Below are 18,026 nucleotides of genomic sequence, written 5' to 3'. Positions count from 1 at the left end.
CGGGACCGTTTGCGCCTTTTGGCTCACGTATATGATAGTGTCGCTAGCATCCATATGACAGAGAATCCGGGCCGACATGGCTAGTCGTGAACCCAAAGCGGCACTAGCGTATGGGGACAGGCATACATGAACCAACATCGAACGTGTCGGTCAGCAGCGTGTGAATCCGGGCTGTAGCACTGGGCTAACATGACTCCGGGAACCCGGGCTGTCGCAAGCTAGGCAGGACTCCGGATGTCATCGCGTGACATTTCCCCGAAGGGACAGACACAGGAACGAAGTGAATCACATGCCGCCAGTCAGGTGTCCGGAGCAGTAGTGCTGGGCTAGCAGGACTCCGGTGAACCGGGCTGTAGCGGACTACTATGGCTCATGGAAGCACAAGACTACATTTCCCCATAAGAGAGGCTACCAAGGATAAACAACTAGGTTGTCGGATCCCACACATACCAAGCATTTCAATCATACACACAATATGCTCGCTATGTGCAAATACAACATGGCATCACAACTAGACTCTACGACTCAGAGTATTTATTCATTAGGCTCCGAAGAGCCAGATATTACAAACATGGGTCTCTCGACCCAGCATTCAGAGCATACAAGTCAAACACATGCGGAAGCTTAACATGTCTGAGTACAGACAACTATAAATGAAAAAGGTTGAGAAGCCTGACTATCTACTAGATCCTGCCGAGGGCACAAGATCGTAGCTGAGGTATCAAGCTAAACGTCGAAGTCCACGCGGAACTACTAGCGAGACTGAAGTCTCTCTGCAAAAACATAAATTAAGCAAACGTGAGTACAAATGTACCCAGCAAGACTTACATCAGAACTATCTACATATGCATCGGTATCAACAAAGGGGGTGGTGGAGTTTAACTGCAGCAAGCCAGCTTTGACTCGGTGGCTATCCTAAACTACGACTGCAAGTAACTCTTTTGAGGTGGCGCACACGAGTCCACATATTCACCATATCAATACTCCACTATGGATCCGCTCCCGTCTCCCTACGAGAACGCCATCCATAGCACTCACGCTTATCTTGCGCATTTTAGAGTATCCACTTTCACTTGTCTATGAACTGTTATAGGCAACCCAGAAGTCCTTTACCGCGGACACGGCTATTCGAATAGATCATATTAACCCTGCAGGGGTGTACTTCGTCACACACGCTCTCACCACTTACCGCCGTTTACACGACATGTACTCGACAACCTTCAAGCGGAAGCCCAACGTGGGTGTCGGCCACAGCCTACCTAAACACTCAAGTCTCTAGTCCAGGTTTATCGCCTATTCAGGTTCCATCCGCAGGGAGTCCGGCCGAGGTTTCCACATACGGCCCCGAACGATGTGTACAGGGTTCCGAGACACCAAACGGGCGCCCGGCATGCCCGGCCACGTGCCTACCGCATCACAGCCCACCCCTCGGGTCAGCGCTGCCCACGGCCTCCAGCATACTACAAACACCAGAAACTACTTGCAACTCCTGGACAGAGGACAAGGGTGATTAAGAAGCCGAGAGGGTCCATTGGTTTCGGGCCCAATGCGTGGTAGTAACTGTATCATGGATCACAAACACAGAACTCGGTTCCTGAGGACGGCTTCAATGAGATAACCCACCATGTACTCCTACATGGCCTCTCACCGCTACCTTTACCAAATCGTGTTCACACACTTAGCTCACACACAGTAGGACATGTTCATCACCATTCCAATTCATCCCCGATGAATCAGACCCGACTCAACTCTAAGCAGTAGCAGGCATGACAAACAAGCATGAATGAGTAGGCACATCAGGGCTCAAACAACTCCTACTCATGCTAGTGGGTTTCATCTATTTACTGTGGCAATGACAGGTCATGCAGAGGATAAGAGGTTCAACTACCGCAGCAAGTAACAGATGAATCGTTGTTGTCCTAATGTAGTAAAAGAGAGCAGGAGCGAGAGAGTGGGATTGTATCGGAATGAACAAGGGGGTTTGCTTGCCTGGCACTTCCGAAGATATTATAGTTCTTCATCGGTGTCATCGAACTCATCGTCGGAACCACGTCTATCGAGAGGGGACAACCACCGGCAAACAAGGAAGAACACAATCAATGCAATGCAACAATTATGATGCATGCTAAGACATGGCAATATGAATGTGTTTTGGCTAATGCAACTACAAACAGATGGGTTTGGGTCATTTTGAACCAAAGGTTCAATCCCAAACTCAAATTATGAATTTAAATAGTGCCTTATCATGTTTTGAACTAAACAGCAAGGTTAAGTTGTTTAGACATGCATGAAACCAGTACAGATGGATAGATTGGATTTTTCTGATCATTTTTCATATATAAATCTTTTCAATCTGAGTTATAGATGATTTTCTATGATTTTTAGAAGTTTGCTACATTTTCTGGAATTTCCTATATAAAAAATAAATCCAGAAATGAGTTATTGCGTCAGCACTGCGTCACTGTGACGTCAGCTGGTCAACAGCGTCTAACCAGAGTCAAACCTGACAGTGGGACCCATATGTCATCGACTCAGCTAATTAATATAGTTAATTAGCCTTAAGTTAAACCTAACCAAAATGTCAGTGGGGCCGGGGCCCACATGTCAATGACCCGGGGGGGTCAAATCCCTGGTCAACCGGGGCTAAACCACCGGCGTTTAGCCGCCGGCGGCAGCAGACACGGCGAAAGGGCTCGGGATTGCTTCTCCGGCGCCCAATCGAGCAGAGGAGGGCACGCGCGGGGAGCTGGGGCTCGCCCGCATCCAGAGCGGAATGCGGCAGCAGCGGGGACGGACGGAGCTCGCCGGAAACGAGCTCGGGGCGGCGCTGGCGTTCGGGTGTTTGTGGCTACGGGGCTGCAGTGGCCGTGGCAGCGCATTCATGGCACCTACAACAACTACGCGAGGCGGCGAGCATGTTGGACACGACGCCCGGGCTGTTTGGTTGCCGGGGCCGCGTCGGCGGCGGGCGCAAGCGGCGGCGGGTGCGGTCGAGCTTGGTGTGGTCGCTACGGCATGCGAGGAAGAGAACGGGGAGGGGAAAACGGCCAGCAGCTCACCACGGTCACGACGAGCGGGTCGGCGAGGTCGGGGAGGAGCTGATGAAGACGGGAGGTCGCCGGCGATCTCGGCGGCCGAACGACGAAGACAAGGTCGGGGGCGGCGCTTCGGGACGTTTGGCGTCGCGTGAGTCGACAGAGAGACGTAGGCGACGGTGGCGGATCTCCTGGGCATGTCGGAGAGGCGAGGGGGAGGCGATGGCCGCGGTGGTGGCGAGCGGCGGCGACGAACCCGTTCGGGTGGGTGCGAGAGAGAGAACAGAGGAGGGGAAGGAGCTCGGGAGTGAGCGAGAGGGACCAGGGGGCTGCGTGGCGCCGCGAGAGACATCCGGGGGAGGAGGAGGCAGCCAGGCAGGGAGGAGGTGGCCGGCGTGTGGCTGCGCGCGCCGGGCACGCGCCCCTGCCTACTGGCGCGAGGAGGAAGGCGACGGAGGGGGTTACGGTGGTGGGCTGGGCCGGCTTTGCCCAGCTGGGCTACTACAGGGATGGGCCAGGTAGGGCAGGTCAGTCCTTTCCCCTCTCTCTTTTATTTGTTTCTGTTTTCTATTTTTGTAGTCTTTAGGGCTTTATTAAAAATACTTAGACACTTCCAAAAATCATGAAACTACTCATGATCACTGTTGGAAATATATCCTACAGTAAACATTTTAGTTTATGATTATTTGAGCATTTAAAATATTTAATAGCATTTAAATGCCCAAATGCAAATAGAGTATGATTTAATCCAGAGCCCAAATATGTCATGGAAAAATGTGCATCACCTCTGGTTACTGTTTCCAGCATTTTCCAAGAATGATGAACATTTTTGAAAGCCATTTGGATTTACTGGAAATATTTTGGTTGAACCTAGTGAATTCCTTTAATGCTAGGGTTTAGGCAATCCCCATTTTAAGTTTCTTTCAAAGTTTAAACATGATGCACACATGAAGTTAGCCTAGGGCAATGTCAGAAGCCAGGGATGTGACAGTCTTGGAGGGAAGTTGACCTTCTGTTCGATTTGTTCGTTTGTGACCACGTGGCGTACGTGGTAAGCAACCCAAAAAAATTTGTTCATGTGTGGGCCACAAGTAGCTAGCATATGGCACATGCATGCCAGCTAGTCACATATACTTATATTCGATCTGTACGGGCGTACCGTCGATAGTTGACCATGGGAGCAGCCGGCCGGGCAGAAGGCTGCCGTCCGTGGAGTGGTATGTTAATTTAGCACAACCAGACATGATTACCGATGATAATGCGACCTCCATTGTTTTGTCTTATCTTCCGTAAGCGCCCACAGATTTCAGCGAATGCAAGTACAAAACGTACGGCCGCTGGCATCATCATGGTCTAGCTTCTGGTTTTCGATCTCTCCTGCCCACTCAAAAAAAACAATCTTTGTGGATCTTTCCTTGGATTGTAGGATGCGTCCAGTGCGTGATCATGGACTATGAAACACGCTACTGCAGACATAAAATTATGTTATAGTACAGATTTCGAGTGAACTTTGGTTGATTACCAATCGGTTAGACACAAATCAGCAAAGTTGATTAGTACCAAGTTGTGAGTTGCTCTGATTGGTTTACAGCATCATGAGAGAGAGAGAGAACGTCGTCCTAGTTGGATAGTCTCTTTTATACACATCCATCCAGGAAAAAAATTCGGATCCATGAAACCAGCCTGACATATATGCGGATTAACTGCAGAGTCGTGATCGAGAGCTAAAAAAGTGATTGCTCATTGACAGTGGTTAATTTCCGCAGGCTATTCATACGTCCCCGTTCGGCCTCATACATTACATGAAACATAATCTGCAGTGATTTGCTGACACGGGCAGGCGATCCCGTCTCACAGGCTTGATTTGACTTTACAGACTTTTGACAATGAGTTCATCGCGCCGTATACATACAGGAGAAGAAACTTCGAGCGCAAGACTTTGAAGTGTAGAAAAAATACAGATGTGCCGTACAACATGCGTAGTACTGGCACCCATCCCTTGTCAAGTTAAACTAGCAGCGAGTCGTACGTGCGTAACCGGGCAGTTTTTTTGTACGTGGTGCAGTGCATGCAGCTTAGTTCCCATGTACTCCAGCACGCAGCATGTCAGTGATCAACCGTATAAGCATGCATTAGAAAGAAGAAGACGTCGAGTTTGTGTTGGGACCTTGGGTTCTCTTAATGAAATAACCTGCCCTCTCTTATTTCATGGGTGACACACACACACACGTACCCTGATAGAGAGACAGAAAGTTCAGTATCCTCGACACTACACGGACACACGCGCAATTCTGGCCCCGGACGGCTCTATCGTGTCCACTGAACCACGGACCAATCCATGGATCGACGACCCGGCCCAAGGCAATTATCGGTGGCTCCGGATCCCACAAGGGAAAACAGAACGAAAACGGCCGGTGAACCTAGTCCCAAACACAGGACCATCTCTGACCTTGACGGCGAGGTGTATGGCCTCGTCTGGTGCCGTGACCGGATCCATCCGTCTTTTAACTGTCACTAGCTTGGCTTAGACGGGAAGGAAAAGAAGGTGTTAAGCGTGACAGATGACGTCCGATCGGCGACGGAAGGACAGGTGGCGTCGAGAGCGCGGCTCGATCGCGAGGGGTAGGGGTAAGTCGCCTTCGATGATCCCCGGCTCAATATCCGGTGTCTAACTCAACCTTATCTTCCATCCGAATGGATCAAGGATCACAAGCCAAAACGTTTCGGAATGAGCCAAACTGGCAGGAATAGCCATCGCTACCTCGTTTGCTGAGCCAGGAATTTGTACATAAAAGGGCCAAAACTATGTTAATGTTCGGATAAGGACGAGCACTGCATTTATTGTTATTCGGGTAGACCGGAGAAACAACAGAAGTGTGACCACAACAGATGTCGAGCTGGCCTCCAATCTTCATCTTTTTCCTTGTCGAAAAGAACCTCGAGGCGTTAGAACATCAACAACTGCTGCGGGATCCGGCTGCTACGCTGCATACATTGGTCTCTTTTCTCCGTGGATTACTCAACGTAAAGTCGTCGATCTCGTCAGTTGTCTGCATCGCCTCATGGCAACTTCTTCAACAGACACTGTAGATTCATTGATCTTGTTCTGCTGTCATTCACAGTTCTCACCCGTGAGCAGAACAAGGAACACGCCTACAATGCTGCACATGTGTGAACAAAAAGGTTGACAAAAGTATCCCGACCGAGTGTGTGTCAACAGCACGGGAAAGAGAAAATCCCTACACGGAACGCCAAGACGAACCAACATATGTGCTCATGACACATGATTCCAACTCAATTTTCAACGTGTGTGGCGTACCACGTGTACCTCCAAACCCAACAAACCCAGCACATATACCTACTCCCGCCGTGTTACTTCGAACGAGCACCATAACACACTAACATAGCAAATGCAGGATAGCTTTATCGCCAAGGCACAAGTGGTTAGAACTTAGAACCATCAACTCAGAATTGATTGATTCGTTCCGGTTTTGACAACACTGAGGTTTTGAAATAGTTTTACTACTGCAAGTTATCCTGACCCAGCTCTCACAGGACGATGCACCGCCACAAAGAAAACAATGTGCACAGAAATGGCAGAGCAGATTAATAAACGAAATGGAAAAGCAACAGAAGACAAACTGTTAGTGCTCCTTCCAAGTTCCAACATCCATTTTAAGCTAAATTCCAGCTTCCAAGTCAGCCACCAGTGGCCAGGGTCAGGCGTGATGTTAAAGATAGCGTGGCAAATCAAATCTCCAAAAGTGAGAGACCTAATATCCACTCCAAACCTAGTGTATTTACAAATCCAAATCACCAGATAATTACAGCCCCGATCATGTTAAAAGCTCCAAGCAAAAACTGCAAAGGTCCTCCTCGATGTCAGCCCATCACTTCACACCACCTCGATGTTCTTCACACCACTGTCTTCCTTCCCATCATCAGCTGCACAACATAGAAGTCATGTGAGGGGCACGATCAACGGAGGAGCAGATATGCAAGAACAGTTTTTCACAAAACAAAACAAAGAAAGATATGCAAGGATAGTGGGCCAACAATGGCAACATGAGGTCGAGCCTAGGCAAGAAAAGAAAGCACGCGATGTGAAACATACCCTCTTTCTTCCCTGGGCAGCAGCAAGTGAACATGTCTAAGAACGGACGGTCTGGAACAGGGATAAGCTTTCCTACCAGTGCCAACGGCCAGCTGAGCAAAGAAGAGGAAGATCCCATCAGCTAAAGTTTTAAACGGGGGTACAAAGATATATATGTTCTGTTTCATAAACTAAACAGAACTTGTACCTGACAAAAGCAAGACCTATGGACACCAACCACAGCTGCCAGCTCAACCTGACTGTTGTCGTGAACTTGCCAAGGAACTCGATGATAAGCACCTGCACATATATAATACAGGAATGAGCAAGTGACAATAGCAAAACCGAGATCACTTCATGTGGCATACAGAACCGCACAAAAACAACTTCTGCGCCCTTTTCTTACCTGGAGAACAACCGTTATGGCTATAATGGCAATGAAGAGTTTGTTCCCTGCAATACCCTTGAAAATATTCAGCTCATCTGGTTTCCGAGCGTTGAACTCACTGAACACCTGCAGAAGACAAGATTGCGGGTTAAGTTTAACCCCACCAAATCAACTGTAGGTATTTCCGAGTCAGACTAGAGCAAAAGCCAATGACTCACTTGACAGAGAACAAATGTGTTGAATATGAAGGTATTTTTCAGAATTTCAGCATGTGCTGGGTTGTCATGTTCCAACCGTAGAAGGGTCAGGCCCTTGAAGGTGAGAGTAAGGAGGATTGCAACTTGATAGAAAGCCTGAAGAAACAATTCGTTAGGCAGCAGAATGGCCACAGATATGAAGAGTAAAGTAAAGTGCATATACAGCATACCATTATGAGCAAGTTTCTCCACATGATATTTGTTATCAAAGGCTCCCTGCAAACAACAAGGTCGGGACAGATTCAGCATGCAGAAAGCAAACTATGTTGGCACTTAATTGCGGAATGGAAGATATTGGCAAATCACTTCCAATCCATGAAGTTTGCCAGATAAGTGAGCTTAAATTATGCCGAAACAAAGGAAGATATTTGAGCAACAATAGCACAAGAGAACAAACCTCCGCCCAACTGGTGGTCTCTGCATAAGATGGTTGTTTGGTGGCTCAGTCGCCAATGCAAGCGCTCCCAGTGTGTCCATGATTAGATTAACCCAGAGCAACTGTAAACAAGGGAGGCAAAAGCATACAAATATCACCCATCATTACAGAAACTGGTATGAGCAATTCGTGTATCTTATAACTGGTTCAGAATACCAGCACAAAGAAAATACCCTTAAACGAACTACAGTGAGACGTAGAAATACACGACCCACAATTGAACTTTACACAATATATCTTGAGAAAAACTTTGTCCGGTGATCTGGAAGTTTCCAGGCACAACATATTTAAGAATTCGAACCTGGACAGCATTCAGTGGCACGTCACCAGAACTGACAGCAGAAACTACATTAATTATCAAGGCTGCAACGTTGACAGTCAGCTGGAACTGAATGAATTTCTGGATGTTTGCATAAACTGAACGTCCCCATCTGACAACCTAAATCCAGAAACAAATATCAGATGTCGCCCTAGAGAATACAATTTCAGCTAAAAAGCAGTAAAATAAGAGGACACAATATACATACCCTCACGAGTGTCGCAAAATTGTCATCCAAGATAATAATATCAGAACTCTCCTTGGCAACTTCAGTTCCCTGGATGCCCATTGAGAGACCAATGTCGGCCTATGAATTCAAAATTGTGTAAGTACTACCGGATGGTGGTTCTTGAACATGTCCTGAAGATAGCTTCAACAGCTTGATGCAAAACAAAATGATGAATAGCAATTCACAAACCTCATGCAGTGCTGGGGCATCGTTTGTGCCATCACCAGTTACAGCGACAACATGACCTCTGTTTCTGAGTGCCTTAACAAGTAGAAGCTTATCGTTCGGTGAAGACCTCCCCATAACCTGTAACAATGTATAGAGTACACTCAATGAAAGGGCAAAGTAGAAATGATATGCAAAACATAAAGCAATTGGTATAAACTAAATATAAGGAAACATCAAATTAAGACAAGATAGCACAATAGTTTTATTCATGGGGAAAAAAACCTTGTTCACTCATATTTCTGTGTTCTATATTTCTGCATATCTAACAGTTTAGCACATGATGGGGCGCATAGACAAAATCAAAACAACATAACCCCATAACAAGAAAAATGGATACCAGGAGAATTAGGTAATTAGAAAGTGTGCACCAAACAAAAGTTTGGTTGATTCCTACACCACTGATGCAAATCATATCGAATACTACATCGCAGCAGTTGATCATTCTGTTGGCTTTTGGTCTCATACATCACACCTCCCAGGTTCATGTAATCTTGCAGGGAACAAGAAATCACAGAAAGAAGCACTGTAGTTTCTTACAAGGTTGTAATCTACTTATAGGTTTTATCCACTGAAATCAACAAGATGCAAGCAATTGAGGGGAATAAACATACAGAGATTTTGTCGGCGACTTCCTCCCTTTCCAAATCTGACAACTCCCGGAAGGTCTTCCCTTCAATGATGGTTGGCTCTGATACGTTAGGATCAGTAAGAATACCACATTCCAAGGCAATCGCTCTGGCGGTTTGAAGGTTATCCCCGGTGACCATGCGGACCTAGACATTCAAAAATTAAACTCAATACAAGTGACCCTGAAAAACACTTGGCTAACATAGCTAGTACAAAACAAAGTTATGGAACTCGTCCAACCGTCTATTCTTCATTGTATACAGTTACTAAGATATGGCAGAAACAAGCGTACTGACTCACACAAGAATATAAGAAATACCTTAATGCCAGCTGCAGCACACAAGCGAATAGAATCTTGAACTCCTGGGCGGCAGGGATCCTGCAAAGTGAATTGGTTGTAAATTCTTGCAAACCAATGAAGGTCTAAATGGTTCATGACTTATAAAGGCTGCTACTACATGTCAGTAAATGTTAACAGTAAATCACTAAGCAAGAAATAAAAGAGAATGTACTCATGCAAGTTCTACATATGTTGGTATCGCTTACAGATTTGGTAGTAGCCCATGCTTCTTGTGCATGCAAAATTTCAATAAATGTTGCAAAAAACATTAGGCAAGAAATATAAGGTAATGATCTCATGCATGTGGCAAAAATGTTATTATCACTAGAAATGTTATTATTGTTACTAGTACAGGTTTCTGCATTACTACCATCAAAGGTAGGAGCAATCCTGATGGTTCTGTGTCTAAAGAGCAGCTAACAGATGTCCAACAGTATTTCTTTTTCTATAGCTTTTACTCATGATTTTAGCATGCACTTGTTTGAGATATGAGTAGTACTTATCCAGACGAACAGTTTAGTGCAAACAAATTGGATACAGAGGGTCTGAGGGAGAGAGACAGAGAGAGAGAGAGCAATGCCAGTAGAACTAGTAATATGCATGTATGCAAACACACACAATGACAGAACCAGTAATATGCACATACGCAAACGCAAACAATGACACGAGTCTCAACCACTAATCACAACATCAAGGAGTGATAAGCTATCAAAATAATAATACCCCATTAATAATCATGGCTCGTAGTTCAAAATGCAGGATTGCTGCTTACCTTTATTCCTACAATGCCAAGCATAATCAAGTTATCCTCAGGTAATACCCAGTCAGCCCTCTGGTCCTCCTTTGGAACATCACTCATCTCACAAGGTCTGTAAGCAAAGGCGACGCAGCGAAGGCTAGCAACAGCCATGTCTTCAATGAATTTCTTGAACTCACCAACCTTAAACAGTAATTAGCTAGTTAGTTAGTTGCACCCATACTGTACTTGAGCAAATGATGAGAATTTGAAGTTTACTTTCTCAGGAGTCATTGATTGCTTTGAGCCATCCTTGTCAATCCAACTAGTGCATGACTCCAAAATAAGTTCAGCAGCTCCTTTCCAGTATACATGAACCTCAGAGTCACCCTCCAGAAATTTAAAAAAAAAAGCATTATTTGAAGGGGTCGGAGAGAACACAATAGCAGCCAATTGAGCAGATATTAATTAAGGTCTATAACTATCTTGATTTTAATTTGTCAACAAAAAAATATGTTCGATCCTTTAAGGAAGCAGGAAAGATGTACATCGTTACTCATAATTGTGAGTAATGATGATCTTAGATACAAGTAACCTGTTCCTACAGCCCACTGAGTGTGGATTACAGTGTGAAACAAATATAACAAATGAAGGGTACTGACATAGAATCATAGAAATGGTACAATTTCATCAGCTGAAACCATTAGCAGTACAACTATTAAGACATGCCCATAGGATGGACGGAGATGCTATTTAGCCTATTATAGCAAATTAAATTCAGCAATGGTTCATTGAAAGGGCAATCAATTTATTTTTTTTGCATGACATTTCGAAAAAATGTCAAGCAAAGTTGCCAAACAAGTAATTTTGCTGAGGCCAAGAGAACCATAAATCCACCATAAAAAAATTAAGGAAATTGTCACTGCTACAGATAAAAACGAATTACCACTTGCACTGCAACTCCGCCTCGCTTTTTCTCTGAATTGAATGGGAAGACTTGAAGAATGGAGGATTTCGATCTTGTTTCACTGAATTTCATACCAAGCTGTTGAATATAAAGATCATGGTTACCAAGCAGGAGATACAGAGAATATAGGCTGACGCTACTACGAGAAGCCATACCTGCAACCCCCAAGACAGTATAGCCTTTTCAGTCGGGGATCCAGTCACCTCTGGAGCTTGACCACCCTGTGACAGTGAACAAAAGTCAGTAGCCACACAGCTGAACCATAACATGTTAAAAGGAAGAAAAAGATGTTCAGATTCCAGGATGAAAAGGTGCATGTGACGTAAATTGTAAGTATAGCCTGACCTCCGGCTCAAATATGCTTCCAGATGTATTCTGAGCAATTCCTTCAATAATCATTGTTGATACAGCAGCAGATAGCTTCTGAGTGTTATCTGGAGGATCCATCTTCTCACCACCAAAGTATGCCTCAACAACAGTCATCTTAATAATGACAATGAAGAAAGTGGAAAGGAGTCAAGGCCCAAGCATATTTGAGAAATCATGAATCCTACCATGGAATTTCCATGTATTAAGACAAGGACAATGCTAAAAAGAAAGAGCTTTCCACCTGATTTAGAGTTAATGTTCCAGTCTTGTCACTGCAAATTGTTGTTGCAGAACCCATTGTCTCGCATGCAGAAAGTCTCCTGACCTGTTAACATATGGTTGAGAATGCATGAGACCGGCTGTTACTACAAGTAACACAGCACAGTAACAAACACAAGCAAGCAATAGCAGCATACCAGAGCTTTATCCCTCATCATTTTGCGCATCGAAAAGGCGAGCCTGACAAAAATATGCAGTGTCATTGGGTAAGTGATTGCTAGCATGCTACAAGAAAATTACGCAATAAATTTATGCTTACGTCAATGTGACAGCCAACGGTAGTCCTTCGGGAACAGCCACAACCACAATTGTGACCTAATTACAACCCAAGATGATAAGATAACAGACTGTAAAATGCAAATCAGCAGTCATGACTAAATTGAAAACCTACCGCCACTGTGAAGATTTTAACTACTCCACGTATTGTCTCACCGACACCCATCTTTCCTTTCACATATTGCGGAGAGCCATCCGGATTGTACGTATGCCCAGTGAAATACCTAGAAGAAAACAAGGTTACAGAAATAAGCCACAAAGCTAGTTGGCTAAATTAAACTATGCATCGATATACCTAGAAGAAAACAAGGTGACAGGAATAAGCCACAGGGCTAGTTGACCAAAATAAACTATGCATTAATATACCTGGCCAAGAGGACAACAAGAACAGCAACAGCAACAGAAAGTCCAATTATTCCAATGAAGGTAGCAACACCATTCAAGCGAACCTACTCCAGAACAAATAAGATCATGCCAATTCACACGATCAAAAAACATGTCTAACACATGGGAGTCATGCGTAGGCTAATAACAAGTACAGGATCAAACCTGTAGTGGTGTTTCTTCACCAGAGTCTTCAGATATGCTTGCCATCAGCAGACCCCATTCAGTGTTAATACCAACAGCGGTCACCTGGGTAACATACAGTAGATTCCCCATGATCAATGATCAATTGCAATGCCCTCTGTCATGACCATATGTTACGACAACGCCCCAAAAATAACTACACTCGAGCCCTTACAACTACACTTGAGCCCAGGCTGACTCAGGTTCGCCAAAAAGAGACTAGCCAGCCCACTATGTATGACAAAAAGATGCCAGTATTTAAATGTGAGAAATGCACAACAGTTATAGTATCACGATACCTTCTCTTTTTTTCCAGTAAGTAAAATGGTTTCAAGCAAGATCCAATTAATAACTTAAATCTATTATGTCCCACAGGAAAAACATAAATTGAGGTTACTGCACTTCCAAGTTCACATCACTAAGTACAGAAAATTTTCAGAAGCTGAAAGTAGCTAGACATTTTCTCCATTTGGTAGGCACAGATAGACTCACCAGCATTGTACCATAGCCGTCGGCGACTTTGCAACCGGACATCATAAACGGTGACTTCTGGTCTTTGTTTACCTTCAATTAACAACCAGCTTGCAGTGTCAGCTTAAGACTTCACCTAAACTATTTCCAAAAGGCAAAAAACGCGTATGAAAGTAGCTCACTATTTTGCTTTCGCCAGTCATGCTCGATTCATCTATGGAGAAGGAGTGACCACTAATAAGGACTCCATCAGCAGGTACCTGACACAGAAATTTGATTAGCACCTTGTATTTCCAAACTGCTTGCAGCCAAAATAAAGATCAATGGCATTCGTACCTGGTCACCAATCTTGAGGGGCACCACATCTCCAACAACCAAATCAAAAATTGATACCTTGATTCGCCTTCCACCTCTCACAACCTGAACGAGAACATCTGAGACATTATTCGGGAAGAATAAACAATTTATAAAATTATGAGTCTAAAATTTTAACCTCCAATTGAATGTTCTGTTTCTCCTCATTCAAGTTTTGGAACTGCAACGATTGCTTGTAGTCACTGGTAGCTGGACAACATTGTGAAACGTTAATAATAAATGCCAAGTAACATGTCTAAGATAAGTTTCAGGAATTTAGACGCTGACGGTGCAAGTTAAAGGACAGACTAAACGTTGATATTATTATAATTGCTCACAGAAATAACCAGAAACAGGAAAGATGGTTGTGGTGGCATACCTGTAACAAAAATAACAAGGAGTACAGCAAAACCAATGCTGGCCCCATCATACCACCCTTCTTTTATCCCCTAGAAACCAGAAAAAGTTGTAATGGGAGTCATACACTCATATAACCAGACACAAGAATGGTGATGAACCATCTAGTTAATGGTAACCAGCTGAGCAAAGAGAAAAATCTAAATGAAAATAAGTTACAACTACGGTTTTGCTTCCGTACTATAAGTCATGAAAATTGCATACAGTACAAGGCATGATGCTGGACTAATGATGCAACATGTTTTGGTTACAAGCTACAAGTCATGAAAATTGCAAACAGTATGAGGAATGATGCTGGATCAACATGCAGAGGTAAATAACAGATGAACTAAAGATCCAACACACACCTCTGTATATATGCCCAAGGCCAATGAAACCGCAGCGGCGACCATGAGGATGATGAGTGTCAAATCTTTACAAGCATCCCACACAAAGGCCTAAATAACAGTGAGAACACACCAAATGAGCCTCCAGACAGAAGACAGCAATTGCCATACTAATATAAGAGAACAATCTCATACCAAAAAGCTTCTTCCTTTCTTGCGAGGGTATGTGTTCGCCCCGAATGCATTCTTTCTCGCATCAATATCGGACTCCTCTCCACTGATCCCCTTGTCAATATCTGTCTTTAGCATATTTGCTAGCCCTGAAATCTGTAGGGAAGGTTACAAGACGCAAACTATGACAGGAAAGTGTGAAGCACACTGACAACAGAATAAGCTCACCCCTTCATACTGCTGTAGAGCAGAGTAGTTATGATCTCTGGTCAGTGCTGTAAGCTGGTCTTCTTTAATTCCAAAGCCAAGAGCACCATCGGCATGAGCTTCTGCAAAAATCATCATCCAAGAAATCCTATCAGAATTTCATGAAACTGATCTGCACATCCCATGATTATAGTCTGAATTCAATCCGAATTCAGATGACCACTATCAAATGATATATTACATATTAGCAAGTTCCTACAAAGCATTAATAAATTGTCTGCTTAGAATGCTCAAAAGAGCAAACCCAAACGACGATTGTACAGAGCACAGGAAGGACTGGGTAGGTGAGAAAGGAAATTACCTGGTGCATCCTTTGTAGTCGTACCGACTCGAGCTGCTTCTTTGAAACGGAATGCGGCCTAAAGAAGGAAATAAGAAAAAATCAGCATAAATCAACTAATCAGCTAAATGAAACAAAGAGAAAACATGACGATGCAATACCCTGATAACATGAGCTTGTGCACGAATTTTTCTTATGACTTCCTCCTTTTGCGCCTCTTTTTTCAAGTCCAATGTGTACCTGAATCGCCTTGATGCATTCAGGACAAGAGCTGCTTGCTGCAGTGGACAAAATCAAAGGGATTATATTCAGAACAGTCTAAAAGATCAGCACTCAATCAACAGCAGTAAGAAACAATGTGTCCAGCCTCCTAAGAAAAGAAGCTCCAGTTACTGACAGCACCCAGCAAAGGCCACATTGCGCTAGCAATGGCTTAAATCTTGGCATAGTATTTCATCAAGAGAAAGAGACGCATTAGAGTTAAGTAAAAGGTTGCGCCATCAGCACAAACTTTGTGCAGCATACTGCAAAATTAAACTACAGACTAAACATTGTGTCAGAAACTCCAAGTTTGAAGGAGACCTGATACAACTATATTATCGGACACAACTATAAATTTGCCATCTCCACTCCTTGAAGTTGTTAGTTAGATGCAAACACAATACTCCCGTGCAAAAGATTAATTTTCAAAATAACTAAAATTGCTGGCAGCCCTAATGGCCAGCAACCACTTCTGCACCTGGCTGCAAGGGCCCCGGGTGGGGATCAAACCAACCTACAACCACATATTTCAACAAGTTCCAGCTAATATTTCCTGTTCTAATAAAACTTCTGAATGAGATCCGACAGTTGCGGGCCACCGGTCCCGAATATAATAGAGCTTTATGAAAAGACAATCGCAAAGCAAATCTGGAGGAATAGCACATGATAACAACAGATTGCGTCGTTTTCGAGTGGTATTTGGGAGTACTAAATGAATGAACAGTGTATATACGGAATTGCGAACATTGTGAATTCGGGCATGCTTGCAAAAGCTCAAGGACTGCTTGCCGACATGGATGACGCAAATGTAGCCACTCTGAACATTAAATTAAATACTACTTCATCCGCAGAAGTCTCGGACCATACCGGTGAGTCAAGCCTAGGTATGACTAGTATTATCAAATTCAAGACGTCAGAACAATACTAATCTGCGGGAATACTCCCGAGACTAGCACGTCGGCAAGCACTGCCACGGTTCGACGCGTGGCTGCTCCACTCCACCTATCCAGAATATTATAATGCGCATTCATCTACAGGGTTCTAAGGAATCGGCAGTATTCTGAAGAAAAATGCAAAAGCGAAGCGTATCTCAGAGAAAGGGAAGGGCAGCCCAAATGTAACGCAACTTCACAGCCGGCGTCAAAGGCGACAGAACAATTCGAAAGCATTGAGCGCACAGCGCAAAGCCAGTGGAAGCGCGAATCAATTCCGAAACAGGAAAGCGAAGCCACCCTGAATCAAACCCAAACAAATGGCTCGGTGGGCTCTGCGCCCTCCGGCCGCACGCGAAATCGAATCGAAGAACAAAGCGGCCGACTGAAGAAATCCACCCGGTGGAAGGGGATATTTATCTCTTAAAATAGAATTGAAGGGGAAATGGAAGCTAGTGAGTCCTGAATCTGAAGGCAAGCACGGATGCGAAAGGGAAAAAAATAGCATGGGAACGGAAGCGTCGGAAGGAGAAAACCCCACTCTCGTCTCCCAAACAAGCATCAAGTGTGTGGAAATCCACCTAATCGTGTACAGATTCAGGCCCGACCCCGGAATGCGGAGGCAAAACCGCGGGACTCTGAACCCTAAACTCGGAGACCGGGAACTAGCTTGCCTCTGAAAAAAACAGGAGCTAGCGATATATCTGGAATTCAAAAACCCTAGGCGCGGCGGCATGGAATCCTGCAAAAACTACGCAAATCTGTTGGTGGAAACGGGCAGCGGAAAACCCCAAGTTCCCAAAACGGGCGAGCACTCGAGCAAACCACCACCCAAAACTCGCCGCCGCCCGCTCTCACGAGCCGAAACATGTGAGGAAAAAAACAGCTAGCGAAGGAGGAGCGGCGCGGCTCACCCTCCATTTTTTGAGGCGCTCGACGGGGGCGCCCTTGCCGGGGATGTCGAAGGGGTCGCTGCCGCCGCCGCCGCTGCCGCTCCGCCGCGCCTTGCTGGCACCGCCGCCCGACGAAGACGACTCCATCCGCTCCTCCTCCTCGTCCTCACCCGCAGGCCGCGGCACAGCACGTGGCTTCCGTGCGGAGAAGGGCGAGATATTTCCCGGCGAGCAGTGGATTGGGGGAGAGGGCTTTTGTGAAGGGAGGGCGTCGCTGCCGAGTTCTCCACCAGCACTACCGTCCACGGTAGAGTCACGCCGCGGGCGTGCCACCGATTTATATGGGCGGAGTGGGGCAAAAGCCTCGCTGTCCGCTGTCCCCCCTTCTCCCCGCCTCTACTGCTCGAATTTTAACACAGGGGCTCGTCGCCACGTACGGGACTTTTTTTTGTTGTTGTTGGGACGCGTATTCTATCCGGTGGCCCCGATGCGTTTTCAGAAGGAAGGC

At 45.1% G+C, this 18,026-nt stretch overlaps 1 protein-coding gene across 1 annotated transcript; it reads right to left on the bottom strand.

The window, feature by feature from the left end:
* Nucleotides 1–6,667: 6,667 nt before the first annotated feature.
* Nucleotides 6,668–17,840, bottom strand: LOC123054383 (calcium-transporting ATPase 5, plasma membrane-type). The gene is made up of 34 exons (XM_044478152.1): nt 17,540–17,840; nt 15,594–15,710; nt 15,454–15,511; nt 15,114–15,214; nt 14,910–15,041; nt 14,736–14,825; nt 14,351–14,420; nt 14,111–14,181; nt 13,954–14,037; nt 13,800–13,877; nt 13,639–13,710; nt 13,129–13,212; nt 12,946–13,028; nt 12,695–12,803; nt 12,563–12,618; nt 12,441–12,483; nt 12,266–12,349; nt 12,001–12,138; nt 11,811–11,876; nt 11,635–11,733; nt 10,968–11,078; nt 10,725–10,892; nt 9,932–9,991; nt 9,597–9,758; nt 8,947–9,063; nt 8,737–8,835; nt 8,511–8,648; nt 8,171–8,271; nt 7,944–7,989; nt 7,735–7,869; nt 7,535–7,642; nt 7,337–7,428; nt 7,150–7,241; nt 6,668–6,980 (listed from the first exon to the last, which is right to left on the bottom strand). Exons 1-34 carry the CDS (start codon nt 17,663–17,665, stop codon nt 6,931–6,933), a joined length of 3,240 nt encoding a protein of 1,079 aa, XP_044334087.1. The 5' UTR covers nt 17,666–17,840; the 3' UTR covers nt 6,668–6,930.
* Between the last annotated feature and the right edge of the window lie 186 nt (nt 17,841–18,026).

This window comes from Triticum aestivum, chromosome 2D (genome assembly GCF_018294505.1).
Source record: "Triticum aestivum cultivar Chinese Spring chromosome 2D, IWGSC CS RefSeq v2.1, whole genome shotgun sequence".
Taxonomy (NCBI): Eukaryota; Viridiplantae; Streptophyta; class Magnoliopsida; order Poales; family Poaceae; genus Triticum; species Triticum aestivum.
Note: the sequence above shows the minus strand (reverse complement) of the source record. Positions and strands in the feature narration are given on the sequence as shown.